This window comes from Lolium rigidum, chromosome 5, assembly GCF_022539505.1.
Source record: "Lolium rigidum isolate FL_2022 chromosome 5, APGP_CSIRO_Lrig_0.1, whole genome shotgun sequence".
Lineage (NCBI taxonomy): Eukaryota > Viridiplantae > Streptophyta > Magnoliopsida > Poales > Poaceae > Lolium > Lolium rigidum.
This window is the reverse complement of record NC_061512.1, coordinates 251,940,156-251,955,048: the sequence shown is the minus strand read 5'-3', so window position 1 is coordinate 251,955,048 and position 14,893 is coordinate 251,940,156. Positions and strand designations below refer to the sequence as shown.

The 14,893-nt window shown below is 51.2% G+C and overlaps 1 protein-coding gene across 1 annotated transcript; it reads left to right on the top strand.

Moving 5' to 3' along the window:
• Positions 1–2,207: 2,207 nt before the first annotated feature.
• On the top strand, positions 2,208–4,252 carry LOC124654150 (UDP-glucosyltransferase UGT13248-like). The gene is made up of 2 exons (XM_047193181.1): positions 2,208–3,048; positions 3,362–4,252. Exons 1-2 carry the CDS (start codon positions 2,377–2,379, stop codon positions 4,115–4,117), a joined length of 1,428 nt encoding a protein of 475 aa, XP_047049137.1. The 5' UTR covers positions 2,208–2,376; the 3' UTR covers positions 4,118–4,252.
• Positions 4,253–14,893: the final 10,641 nt, after the last annotated feature.

Sequence of the window (14,893 nt, the reverse complement as noted above, 5' to 3'; positions counted from 1 at the left end):
TCGTTCAACAATGTTGGCATGTAGCCATTCGCGTGCGTGTGTGATGACGATTGAGAAGCAGAATTCAGGACTCGGCCGATTCTTGTAATTAGCGAACGCTTGACCTGACTTGCTAAATGTGGGGGGAGACTTGTATAGGATCTTCTTCTTAGGTGAGATTGTAAGATCACATCGTAAAAAGCATATTTATGAAACACAAAAAAATCAAACAAAGTTATACAACATACTTATGGACTGTATCTACAACTCCAAAAAAAATCAGCTCAAAACTCAATCTACTTTTAGAGAAACAAAAAAGATAAATTCTATTGTGAATAGTGTCATCTTTGGGTGAATAGTATTTCACACTATTCATTCCCAGATTTATCTTTTTTGGCTCTCTAAATGTATGTTGAATTTGAAGCAACGATTTTTTAGTGTTGCATATATAACATAGATGTATGTAGTCAAAAAAAATTTATAATTTTTGAACATGTTTTTTATCTTCAAAAATTTGATCTCATTGATCCTATCTAAAGCAAGATCCCACCCAAGTTGTCCCCGCTAAATGTGAAGCTTTAACGAATGGTACGCTAGAACATGAAGCATCTGTTGTGACCTTGTGGAGCATCGTCTAGTGGTTAGCTAGTGCGTCTATCTATCAGCCAGTACTTCCGTTATCTAATTTCATGATTGATTTCTGATGAACGGATGATCAAAGAGACAATTAAGATAAGGTGACATTCGATCATGCAACACTACATAATTTTTTTCCAATACTTCTCATATCTCCTCCGAGGTCGCACACACGGCGACCCGGGGATCAAAAACCCTAGACAACCTCATTCCTGAGTTTCCCTCTCGTTGTTGTCATCGCCAGCTTGCGTGCGAGGCTAGATCTAGAGGCCGCGACATAACTTCAAGGTGGTGGCGCATGTCACCTCGGGCCTGGAGAGGAGGAGCTGGTGGGGCCGTGGTCGCTGCCAGCTGTAGGAGGGGAGGATGCCGTGAAAGAGCTGTTATTGGCTGCCATGGTGATGGAGGTGGACCACAACATTTTCGCTACAATGGCAATGTGTTACATCGACGATCGTGTGTATGACTTGGATGGTAGCCACATTCCGATGAGTAGCGAGGGAGGTACGCGGCGATACAAATGAAAGTATTGCCCATCTCCGGTTGGTCCTAGCGGCGATGGCACCCTTGGGTGTCATTCTCTTCCTTGGAGGCATTACGAGGTGTGTCGATATTTCCCTCACTCTCCCTTCGATTTGATAGATGTATCCAGGTGAAAGTCTAGATTTGGAGTTGGATCGGCATGATGACGACATCCTCGACGCCATCCCTGAAGTGGCTGCACGGCGTTTCGAAATAAGACTTAGAGTTCCTTGTTGCTTTCTTCCGGTGTTCACCGTTGTCCAAATTTGTTCCTCATGGGCCCTATGTACTCCGCTGGTGGGAAGTCCATGACGATGCCTTCCTCATGATCGACCAAGCCTTTCCTTTTTCAAAGATAAAGGATGGATGGATGGTGCGCCGACAAGGGAAGTTCAGTTGGCTTTTGTTGATATTTGGAGGTGACCGGCATCATTCAAGACACTCGTCTGTTTGTCAGTTTAGAGCATCTCCAGTCGCGTCGCCCAAACCATCCCCAAGGGATTTGGGGCATGCCAGACAAAAAAAGGCTCCAAGCCGCGTCCCCCAAAGTCTCTTTTTGTCCGGCGCGGTCCGATACGGTGTCCGGCGCCCCGAGCCCGTCCCCGCTACACAGGGGACGCTCCGGGGACGCCGGACACACCGAAAAGCGAGGCGAAGCGACGCGGGCCCGACAAGTCAGCGGCACAGAAAATATTTGTCCACCGCTCCTGCCTAATCGCGCCTCTCCCGCCACATCGCGCCTATCCCGCCGCGCATTTCTGCCATCCCAACACATTTGCCCTATCCCGCCTGCCGATTCATTTCTCCCTCCCGCCGTCGCTACGCTGTTCCTCCCGGCGTCACAGGATAGGTTTTTTTCGTTATACCTCTATGTCGATGATGACAGTCTTCGGACATATACTCGACGTTTGCATTGAGCTGTAGTTCGTCTTGTACTTACAATTTTTTTCTAAGATATACTCTTAAAAAAAGGACATTCCATCACGCACGTCTCCCTCCAGCTAAGCTAGCTCTTGCAGCTTGCGGCTTACTCTTCCATGCAGTAGCCAACTCCCATTGGTGATCTTCAATTAACAATGCCCGACAGTACTACCAAACAAGTTGCACTGACAAGATAATCTCAGGTGGTCTCCGATCATGCATCGCAGTACAGTATAAATGCAACGTTTCATATGCGGTCTATCACTCTCATATTCACTGCCACTTCACTTCAGTGCACGAGAGTAAGACCGATTAGCCATGGCTGCGGCTGCCTCAGAGCACGGCAGCGAGCTCCACGTCCTCCTGCTGCCGTACCCGAGCCAGGGCCACATCAACCCGATCCTCCAGTTCGGCAAGCGCCTCGCCTCCCACGCCGGCGTCCGGTGCACGCTCGCCGTCACGCGCTTCCTGCTCGGCCAGGGCCGAGACCCATCCCCAGGCGCCGTCCACCTCGCCGAGATCTCCGACGGCTTCGACCTTGGCGGCTTCGCCGAGGCCGCCGGAGACGTCACCGCCTACCTCTCCCGGCTGGACGCCGTCGGGTCCCGCACCGTGGACGAGCTGCTGCAGTCCGAGGCAGCGCAGGGCCGGCCCGTGCACGCCGTGGTGTACGACGCGTTCGTGCAGCCGTGGGCGCCAGGCGTGGCGAGGCGGCGCGGCGCCGCGTGCGCGTCCTTCTTCACGCAGGCGCCCGCCGTGAACGTGGCGTACGCGCACGCCTGGGCTGGGCGGATTAAGGCGCCGTTAGTCGGCGAGGTGCCGCCGGGGCTGCCCGGGCTGCCGGCCGGGCTCGAGCCGGCCGACCTGCCGACGTTCTTGACCGTGCCCGACGACTGCCCCGCGTACCTCGACCTGCTGGTGAGCCAGTTCGTGGGCCTCGACGCCGCCGACCACGTGCTCGTCAACTCCTTCCACGAGCTGCAGCCGCAGGTAGGTGATAAGCTTATCGATTACTACCTCCATTCCATAGGTTATGCTTAAGGTGTTATTTTTTAAAAGTCAGTGAAGTTCGACTAAACTTGTAAACAAAGTTATCAACAATATCATACAGAAATATATTTAGTCATATTGATTTTATATTTTACATGTTAATGATTTTTGATAAAAAATTGGTTAAACTTGACATAGTTTGACTTTCTAAAAATAACATAACTTTAAGGTTTGGGCTGGGTAGTACTTACGGTCACTAGCTCACTTTCGCTCGCTGCCGCTTATTATTACTGAGACATTGACATCTTTGAAGGAATCGGAGTACATGGCGTCGATGTGGGGCGCCAAGACGGTTGGTCCAACGGTGCCGTCGGCGTACCTCGACAACCGCCTGCCGGACGACGTCTCCTACGGCTTCCACCTCCACACCCCGACGACGGCCACGACGAAGGCGTGGCTGGACGCCCAAGCCCCGCGCTCCGTTGCGTACGTCTCCTTCGGCAGCATCGCGGCGCCGGGGCCAGAACACATGGCCGAGGTGGCGGAGGGCCTTTACAACAGCGGCAAGGCGTTCCTGTGGGTCGTGAGGGCCTTGGAGACCTCGAAGATCCCCGAGGGGTTCGCCGACAGGGCCGGCGAGAGGGGCCTCATCGTGCCGTGGACGGCGCAGCTGGAGGTGCTGGCGCATCCGGCCGTCGGGTGCTTCGTGACGCACTGCGGCTGGAACTCCACGACGGAGGCGCTGGGCGCCGGCGTGCCGATGGTGGGGATGCCGCAGTGGTCGGACCAGCCGACGAACGTGAAATACATCGAGGACGTGTGGCGCGTCGGCGTGCATGCGCGGCAGGACGACGGCGGGGTGGTGAGGAGGGAGGAGGTGGAGAGGTGCGTGAGGGCGGTGATGGAGGGAGAGAGGAGCGAGGAGTACACGCGGAATGCCCTCGAGTGGAAGAAGAAGGCCATGAGCGCCATGGGTGAAGGTGGCAGCTCCGACAGGAACATCACGGAGTTTCTTCGTGAGCTCAGGTCAAGAAAATCCGAGCACTCAAGCCTGCCGGAACATCCCTAGCTTCTTGGGATCTTCAGTGTTAATGTGTGTGGCGTTCCGTGACAAACCGGTCGGTCAAATCGTATGATCAAGAACGAGTTGAGATGAAATTTACCTTAATAAGATCATGGGACACTGAACCATTTTTGGGGAGAATTTGAAGTTCCTTTTTTCCTGCAAATTTATGTACTCCCTCCGGTTCATATTAATTGACTCTAATATGGATGTATCTAGACATATTTTAGTTCTAGATACATCCATATTGAAGTCAATTAATATGAATCGGAGGGAGTAGTGAACATCTGAACATGCATTCATTTGCACCGTCCAATTTGCATCGCTCACATCTCCTTGCACTCTTTAAGCACAAGAAATTTATCTTGGAACGAGTTTTTTTTTTAAATGGGGAGCGTAGCCCCCTTTCATCAATAAATGCCCAAAAATCAGATAAAGTTGAGACATATATCGACCAAAGAAAAATAAGAAGCATCACAAGCCCCCTTTCATCAATAGATGCACAAAACTTAGATAAAATTAAGACATGTATCAACCAAAGAAAAATAAGAAGCATCACAAAAGCTAGCAACAAGACATATTCACTTTGGCTCATAGAAGCATTTGCTCCGTCATGTGAATCTACATTTTGAAGTGTGAAAAAATTCTAAAATAAAATTTTCCATGTGCATCTACACATTTTATGTTCGTACACAAGTTTTCAAAAAAAAAAAATTTGTGGCTCCTGTAAAAAAGACAAATTTTAATGCTATAACACGACTACGTACAAGATATTTTTTTATCTTTTTTGTACACGCCATATAAAATATTATTTCTCCACGAAAACATATGCATTAACATAGAATGTCACGATGTACTAAAAAATTATATCAGTTTTTTTTTATATTTTTTTAATCATTTTAAAATTATTTTGTATAATGGGAGCATTTGCTCCTTTTTTTCGAAATGGGGGAAATATCGCCCCAGCTTCTGCATCCAAAGGATGCACACGGCTTTTTTTATTAGATTATTCACGAAACCTTACAAGAAAAAATATAAAAGATCAAACTCGAAGCAACCTTACTATACCTACAGTGGGATAAAGAGGGTGACAATACACCAACTCAAATCATCCAAAACTAAATACCTTCTCAGACCGCCCAATAACAGGTGAGAAATACATCCAGTCAAGCAGACTCTCCGCGCACGCCAACGCACACGCCACAAGAGTTGCTCCCGCCGTCTTCCTCGACTCCATCTTCAAGAGAGATCGACGCATTAACCTTGCAAGACCTGCCGTCGATGCCACCATGACGCCAGACGGCTCCACCCTCCCCGCACGTATACATCATCCCGCATCCGTCGTTGATACCCTGCAGCACCATGCCACTGAGACACAACGCCAACAATGTGGTAGATGAACACCACTCCACCGAAGTCCGCCAACATCCAGCAGCTGCTCCAAAAACGATGCCCCAAGAGGTAGAACGACGCAGGACACGCCGCCATCGTCCGATCCGGGAGACCCGGACCTAGGGTTTCCCCCGGAGCAGCACGAGTGAGAAACCGCGGACTGCGTCGACGATGCCTTCAGGAAGGGAGCGACGCGTGACACCGCCATCGCCCGCCAAGACCTTGGTCGAAGCTCGGTTTTCACCGGCAGCCACGGAACCCGACTCGTCGCAAACCGGTCGACCTCCTTCGGCGAAGGAAAAGACCACCGCCACTGTGGCCAGAGCCGCTGCCCTGGGCGTCCTCAGGGATGCGGAAGTGGCCGAGGGGAACCACCGCGAGCCATCGATGTAGAAGACGGAGACGCTGCGCAGACGTCACCACACGCCCAGCCCCAAACGGGCCTAGACCGGGCCCGACATCCGCGCCGCCACACCCGCGTCACCGTCGTCGGTCGAAGCTGCTCCGCCTAGGTCGCCACCCACCCCGCTCCACCATCGCTTGGAAGAAGGTAGCCGCCGCCGCGCCGCCTTCATCCGCTACCGAGGGAAACCGCCGCCGCCGTCACGCCGCACAGGCTTTGCCTGGCGACGCCCAGGGCGGCGGCGGCGGAGGGGGATCTGCGCTGTGGAGGGCTCGGGAAGGTAGGGGATGGGCGCCCCGGCGCGGCACGCGCAGGGTTAGGTCAAACCCTATCTCTATTCATTCGGTTGTAGTGTGAAAATTACGTAGTACTTCCACCGGTCTCTGTTTTTACCCTTTCAGGGCTCTTTTGATTCATAGGAATATGAAGAGTGTAGAAATATGAAAGATGTAGGATTGGAATGTCATGCTAAGTTGAATCCTATAGGAATATGGTATGTCTTTGATTGTAGCAAAGGAATTTTTCCATGAGGTATGAGCTAATGTTTTTTTCTTATAGGATTTGTACTACAAGATTCCTATAGGAATAATTCCTATAGGATATGTTCCTATGAATCAAATGACTTGTATAGGAAATTTTCCTATAAGATTCAATTCCTACATAATTCCTATATCAATCCTATGAATCAAAAGAGCCCTGAAATATGCCAAAACGCCACCTCCAACAACTATAATATGATGAAAGAGAGCGGGTGCTTCTAGAAAAAAGTTCCTACTGGACGCTTCGGTTGAAATAACTGCATTGCAGAAAACAAAATAACGAAATGATAATGAGCTGTGGCCCAGCTAGCGCAAGACTGGCCTACATGGCAATGAGCAGGGAGCTGCATCCTGCCGGCTCCCTCTTCCTGTCACCCCAGTCCGATCTCCAAGCCCCAATGGATCTCTCGTCGGAGCCGGAATCCTCCTCCGCCATATCGGCCCTGTGCCAACGCAACTCCCACGTCCTCCCCACTCGATATCTCACCGGATTACCGCGCCACCGCGCGGCGGAGTGGAGGGTCATATCGAGGGCGCCGAGGAGGAGTCGGGCTTTGCTGTCGACCGAATGGGATGAAGCGCGCATGGGGCTCGGCGTCGGGGAGTCCTCTGGTACGAACACTGCACGCCGACTCGTTTATTCCCACATCGTGATTTTTTTTTCAAGCACCCGCAGTAGATCTGTGCATCTTGTATTAAGTTTGAAAGGTGAAAAGATAAGAGCATCTCCAACCGCGTCTCTTAATCGGTACCAGATCGAGAATTTAGGGACGCGTTTTCTTCGTGCCGTGTTTGAAAGACGTCGCTCTCCAGACGCGATCTTCTAAACACGCCCCTAGACATTAAAATAACATATTAGTTTTTTTTTTGTATTTTTTATTTCAATAGAGAGAATAAGTTTGTAGGTACGATCAAGACTTCGAAAAATATGAACTAATTTTTAAAGTAGTGCAACATAAACAAATTACATATAAAAACTCAAAAAAATGAACTAATTTTTTAAACTACTTCTTCTTTGATGGCTCTGCCTCGTCGTCCTCACGTAGGCGCTTCCTGCTCGTCACCTCTTCGGAAGAGCCGGTGTCGTTCGATGCGTCAGAGGAACTTGTGTCCCCCTCGTCATAGTTGGTGCTCGCCGGCTGCGCCTACACCTCCGCCTTCGCCCGGACCCTTGCCTCCTTCTTTGCCGCCACCGCCTCCTCAGCCTCTTCCTCCTCCTCCTCCTCCTTCTCATTGCCGTCGTCGGCGACAGCCTTCCCCTCCTCCTCATGGCGGTCGTCAACCTCCCAATCCTCCTCCTGGTTGTCCATCGGCGTGGAACTAGAGCTGCTAGGCGTTGCAACTCCGTCCCACCAATGACGCCATCCCGGCGGCTTCCTCTCGCTGTCGATGTCCGAGGAAAAAGAGAGGTTGCTCATGGTGAGAGAGGACAGGAGAGATGAATGACGCCGGCCGGTTGTAGATCGAAATGCGAATACGTAGGGGTCTTATTGAGCGTGGATGCATGGCGGCGCAGATATCGAAGAGAGTTGCGATTGCTCTTCCGCGGAGTTCGCACTCCATTCTGGCGGTTCGCGCGACGATCGACGCGGTTGCCACTGCGGTGGTTCCCCTTCCTAGCAACTGCACCATCGCTAGTAGGCGAGGATTGAGAGTCGTTCGTGTCTCACCGACACGTCGGGCCCGTGTCTCCTCGCCTCGCATCTAGTTGTGTTTGGCGCGCCTGGAGCGTCCCCTATGGGCTGGGGAAGGGCTCGGAACGCCGGACACCGTATTGGGCCGCGCCAGAGGTAAGGAGGTTTTGGGGCGTGGTTGAAAACGAAAAATTATCCGATGCACCTTTTGGGGTCGCTTTGAAGAATGCGACTGGAGATACTCTAAGCGTCCATACATAGAGAGGCCACCGCCAGAGCCAACCACGGGCAATATAGTTGGCAGCGTACGAAAACAACCAAGAAAGAAAACAAGCTAGTCTATCGCCATGCCCCCTCATACCTTCCGTTGACACGTGTCTCTGGTCCACTATGTTGTATTATTTGAACATTTATGTTTGCCTTAGGCCATCTCCAACGTGAAATCCCACCCCGCGCATCCGGATGGGTCAAACCGGATAAAAATGCGGCCCAGCGTGTGGATCCATCCCAAAAACGGATGGCTGCGGTATCCGGAATGACCCAAACCAGGTCCAAATCTGGGCCCCGTTTGCATGGCCGCGGACACTGGGGCTGGCCTCTCGCGTCCTCTCTTTTCCTCCCCTGGACTGCCTGTCTGCCTCCCAAAACAGAGCCCCTCGCACACATCTTTCCCACGCTCCGCCGCCACCCCAGGACTGGCGATTTGCGACGCCGGCCACCGACATCGAGACGCCGACAAACGGTGCGGCAACATAGGACGTGGCCTAGCGCTTTCGCATGTGCTTTCGCGACCTCATTGCAGCGTCGGAGGACGCCGCAGCTGATGTTGTGGTCCTCTCGCCGTTGCGGGACCTCCCTCCATCATCAGCTTTGCAGTTGCCGCTAGAAGTGAGCTCTCGTGCAACGTGCTTTCAGGCCGCAAGTCGGTCGGGACGGTCATTGCCTGCAGGTCCCTACAGAGGCATTGGATTGGCCCCGCCCGCGAGGTGTTCGATGTAATGGGTGAACTAATAATTTGTCCAATTTCATCTGTAGATCATGGTGGACAACAACGACGAGTTCTACAAGAACTTCATCGACACGTCCTCAGACGACGAGTTCGAGGATGACTATCTCACGGAGGCATCGTTGCTCAACCACGAGCACAATGTCGAGCAGATCCCCGTGTACCGGGGGTCCTTGCCGGAGCGCACGGCGGCCTTGGACCGCAAAAGAGAACCCGACCACGACATGCTCTTCTACGACTACTTCCACCACATCAAGGCATTGTTCACACCGGCCTTGTTTCGCCGCTGTTTCCGGTTGCCCAGACCGTTGTTCAGCTGGATAATGGATGGCATCAAGGTCTACGACGACTACTTCATCGCCAAACAGGATTCAGTTGGCAAGGTAGGTCTGTCTTCGTATCAGAAATGCACGGCGGCGATTAGGATGCTCGCATATGGTGTTGCTGGTGATTACGTAGATGAGTACATCTGAATGAGCGAGTCCAGCTACTTGGAAGCGATGTACATGTTCTGCAAACCAGTGATCGCTGTGTTCGGTGAACAATATATGCGTCAACCTACTGCAGAGGACACAACCCTTCTGTTGTCAATCAATGCTTCTGGGGGTTTCTGGGATGCTTGGCAACATAGATTACATGCACTGGGAGTGGAAGAACTGCCCTTTTGGTTGGCATGGGCGTACAAGGGCCATTCTGAGGGGTGCATAGTGATTCTTGAAGCTGTTGCTTCACATGACACATGGATTCGGCACTCATTCTTCGAAATGACCGGCTCGCACAATGACATCAATGTGTTGCTGCGCTCTCTGGTGTTTGATAGTACCTTGATATGGATTTTGATATCAATGGCCACCACTACAACAAGGGGTACTACCTTGTGATACGCGTACAGCACGCGTCCTTTGGGAACCCCAAGAGGAAGGTGTGATGCGTACAGCAGCAAGTTTTCCCTCAGTAAGAAACCAAGGTTTATCGAACCAGTAGGAGCCAAGAAGCACGTTGAAGGTTGATGGTGGCGGAGTGTAGTGCGGCGCAACACCAGGGATTCCGGCGCCAACGTGGAACCTGCACAACACAACCAAAACACTTTGCCCCAACGTGACGGTGAGGTTGTCAATCTCACCGTCTTGCTGTAACAAAGGATTAGATGTATAGTGTGGATGATGATGTTTGCAGAGAACAGTAAGAACAAGTATTGCAGTAGATTGTATTCGATGTAAAAGAATGGACCGGGGTCCACAGTTCACTAGTGGTGTCTCTCTGATAAGAAATAGCATGTTGGGTGAACAAATTACAGTTGGGCAATTGACAAATAAAGATGGCATGACAATGCACATACATATTATGATGAGTAGTGTGAAATTCAATTGGGCATTACGATAAAGTACATAGACCGATATCCAGCATGCATCTATGCCTAAAAAGTCCACCTCCGGGTTAGCATTCGCACCCCTTCCAGTATTAAGTTGCAAACAACAGACAATTGCATTAAGTATGGTGCGTAATGTAATCAACACAAATATCCTTAGATATAGCATTGATGTTTTATCCCTAGTGGCAACAACACATCCACAGCCTTAGAACTTTCCATCACTCGTCCCGCATTTAATGGAGGCATGAACCCACTATCGAGCATAAATACTCCCTCTTGGAGTTACAAGTAACGACTTGGCCAGAGCCTCTACTAGCAACGGAGAGCATGCAAGATCATAAACAACACATAGATGATAGATTGATAATCAACATAACATAGTATTCCATATTCATCAGATCCCAACAAACGCAACATGTAGCATTAAAAATAGATGATCTTGATCATGATAGGCAGCTCACAAGATCCAACAATGATAGCACGTGAGGAGAAGACAACCATCTAGCTACTGCTATGGACCCATAGTCCAGGGGTGAACTACTCACACATCACTCCGGAGGCGATCATGGCGATGAAGAGTCCTCCGGGAGATGATTCCCCTCTCCGGCAGGGTGCCGGAGGCGATCTCCTGAATCCCCCGAGATGGGATTGGCGGCGGCGGCGTCTCTGGAAGGTTTTCCGTATCGTGGCTCTCGGTACTGGGGTTTTCTCGACGAACACTAGTAGGAAAACCCTTATAGGCGGAGCTTAGTTCTGTGGCGCACCTCCAAACATGCGCCACAGAAATTTGTTTTGTTGCGCACCAGGTAAGGTGCGCCACAAAAATAGCTTAATTTTGTGGCGCACCAGCAAACCGTGCGCCACAAAAACTAGGTGGGCCCCACAAGCTATCACCCCCAATCATTGGTTTTACTATTTCTATGGCCCACGTACCACAGTGCGCCACAAAAATAAGATATTCTGTGGCGCACGGCCACGGTGCGCCACAAAAATAAGCTATTCTGTGGCGCAGTTTGCCTGGTGCGCCACAGAAATAATGTATTCTGTGGCGCATTGTTCTCGGTGCGCCACAGAATTAGCGACCCAGATCTACAAAAGTGAGCCAACCTCCCACCTACCACACTACACAAGCCATTCTTCTTCCTCCATCTAGCTCGTCCCCCCTTCTCTCTCATACCATTTTGACTCTACTTTTCACTTGCTTGGGTATTTATTGCACTTACTTTGGTTGATACTTAATTGGAGTTGAGGAGAAGGCTCTCCATACTCTCTCCTCCTCTCTAACTCATCGATCGCGGTCTCGTCTCGGTATCGAATCTAGAAGGTGAGTAGTTGGAGGAGACATACATATGCTTGGAGGAGACATGCATATGCTTGTAGATCTTGTGTGGTCGTCGTGTGTATGGATGCTTGTTGCGGTGAAGCGCTTGTGTGTGTGCCGGTGTGGTGCATGGATGTTTGCCGAAATGTTGATTCATTTCCGTTTCGGCAAATTTTGCACTACCCATATGTCCTACTTTGAGGAGAGGTCATGCCGAATTTTTCCGCTCCATGTAATACCTTGAGGAGAGGTACAGCCCATGCATTTGGTGTGGTTCTAATTTCCTGTTCTATGTATACCATTTGCAGGCAAGCATGGTCCTCTCGATGAGTTCCGCTCGAATCTCTAGATACAAGATAGACGCGAAGGAGGACATGATTCGGAATAATAGGCGCCAGATAAGATGTCCGTGTCGATCATGCAAACTCGAGCGCTGGATCAACCCTGATTCCGGACAACTGGAGGAGCACCTGCTGAGGCGCGGTTTCATGCAAGACAACCAGGCGCGGTCGGCCCCATCAAATGGTGCGCATGAAGACCATGTCGAGCGAGATGACTATCATCATGAAGAAGACTATCATCATGCCGACGGGGACTATCATCATGAAGAAGAAGTCGGCGGAGAAGATCATCATGAAGAAGAAGATGCCGGCGGAGAACATCATCATGATGAAGAAGAAGATTCCGGCGCGACCCCGCTAATTTCGGCCTTGCGGGACTCTCGTGTTCAAGATCTTCTCCTCCAGGAGACGAGCAACGATAGAGTTGCAGCTAGAGAGAGAGCCAAGCTGTCGCAAATGGAGAAAGACAGGATGACTCCGATCTTTCCTGGGTGTCGTCCGCAGGATACGCGCTTGCATGTAACGCTTGATTACCTGCAGATGAAGACGCAGAACAAGTGGACCGATTCCAGCTTCGACGAAGAACTTAAAATTCCGGCACGATCGTCTCCCGGAGGGGAACACATTGCCAAGTAGTACCGAGGAGGCCAAGAAAGTCGTGTGTCCCCTTGACCTACCGCACGAAAAATACCACGCCTGCATTAATGATTGTGTGATTTATAGGTGCGAGTACAAGGACGAACCACATGTCCGGTGTGTGGCCACGGACGGTACAAGGTTGGGAACAAGAAGGTACCTCGAAAAGTGGTATGGTACTTTCCTATCACTCCCCGTCTGCAGCGGTATTTCATGGACCCTAAGGAAGCAAAGCTCATGCAATGGCACGCGGAAAGGCAGAAGCCCGAAGAAGATCCGGAGATGGGCTATATGCTGACACACCCTTTAGACGCTGGACCGTGGCAAGCATTGTACATCGCCTTCCCTAGGTTCGGGGGCGACGCAAGGAACATCAGGCTGGGTATGAGCACCGATGGACTCAATCCGTTCGGCAACCAGAGTAGCACGCATAACACCTGGCTCGTGTTTGTATGGCCTTACAACCTACCCCCGTGGCTGTGCACCAAGCAAAGGTACATACACCTGAGTATTCTCATTCAGGGGCCGAAACAACCAGGTGTCGACATGCATTTGTATCTTGGGCTGCTGAAAGAGGAGTTAGACATGTTGTGGAAGACGCCACCCCGTACGTGGGACGCCTACACTAGAACTTATTTCGATATGAGAGCCGCGTTGATCACGACGGTCACGGACTATCCTGGTTACGCATATGTATCTGCCCAGGTCGGCCACGGATTCAACGGCTATGTGAAGTGCATGGACGATACCCCGCATCTACAACTACCAAGGGATCCCGGGTCCTCGAAAACCGTCTACCCAGGTGCTCGAAGGTGGCTTCGCTTGGATCACCCGTGGAGAAAACGCGGTGATCTGTTCAATGGTAAAGATGAGCCCGATGGACCCCCACGCCCGAGGAGCGGCGCAGAAATCGATGATCTTCTGAAAAATTGGAAGGAGTGCCCAGCGCCGGGAAAGAAGCGACCGAAGCCACAGCCGCTGCTCGGTGTATGGAAAGCGAGGTCTGTTTTCCACGACTTGGAGTACTGGAAGGTCCTCCACACGCCCCACGACCTCGATGTCATGCACATTACGAAGAACGTTACCGAGAGTCCGCTTGGCACTCTTTGCAACTCAGAAAAGTCCAAGGATGGACCGAAAGCAAGATACGATCTTAAACATTTTGGCATCAGGAAAGATCTTCAAGCCCCCGATACTTACGACGACGATGATGATGATGATGATGATCAGACGGAAGGGACTCAACGTCTCCGCAAAAGGGCTAAGAAGAACGCGGTGCAGCTTCCCGCCGCTCGCTTCACAACGAGTCCGGAGGAGCTCGAGCAGCTTTTCAGTGCCTCCTAGGAGTGAAAGTTCCTCACGGTTACTCGGGGAATATAAGCGAGATATCCGGACGTAGCGAAGAAGAGGTTCACCGGGATGAAGTCTCACGATTGCCACGTGCTAATGACGCAGATACTTCCCGTTGCGATCCGAGGCATAATGGACGAGCACGTCCGTGATACGCTGTTTGGCCTTTGCAACTTTTTTGACGTTATCACCAGGAAGTCGATCGGCGTGAGGCAGCTCAAGATGCTACATGATGAGATCGTGGTGATACTATGTGAGCTCGAGATTTACTTCCCGCCTGCATTCTGTGATATATGCGTCCATCTCCTTCTCCATGTCGTTGAAGACATCAAGCAGCTCGGCCCAACGTCCTCCACAACATGATGCCTTTCGAAAGGCGTAACGGTGTCATGAAAGGATACGTTCGCAATAGGGCCCGTCCGTACGCAAGCATGGCCAAGGGGTTTCTAACCTACGAGTGCATCTCCTTCCGCTAGAATTATCTAAGCACCGAGGACGACGAGGATCATGTTGGTCTACCCCCCGGACGCACCTCGGGAGGCTCGGCCGGAGTCGGTCACCGCGAGGGCTACCGCTCGATCCATGTCGGCATTGAAAATCGACGCGACGACTTTGAGAGGGCTCACCGGGTCGCGCTACAACACTTAAAACTGATCGAACCTTTCGTGCAAGAGCACAAAAGCATGGTCGAGCAGAATTACATCGATATGGGCCGGCCGAGGAAGATGGGAGACGTAACCAAAAAAGCACAACTCCGCCTTCACGCGTTGGTTCAAGCAAACTCAACC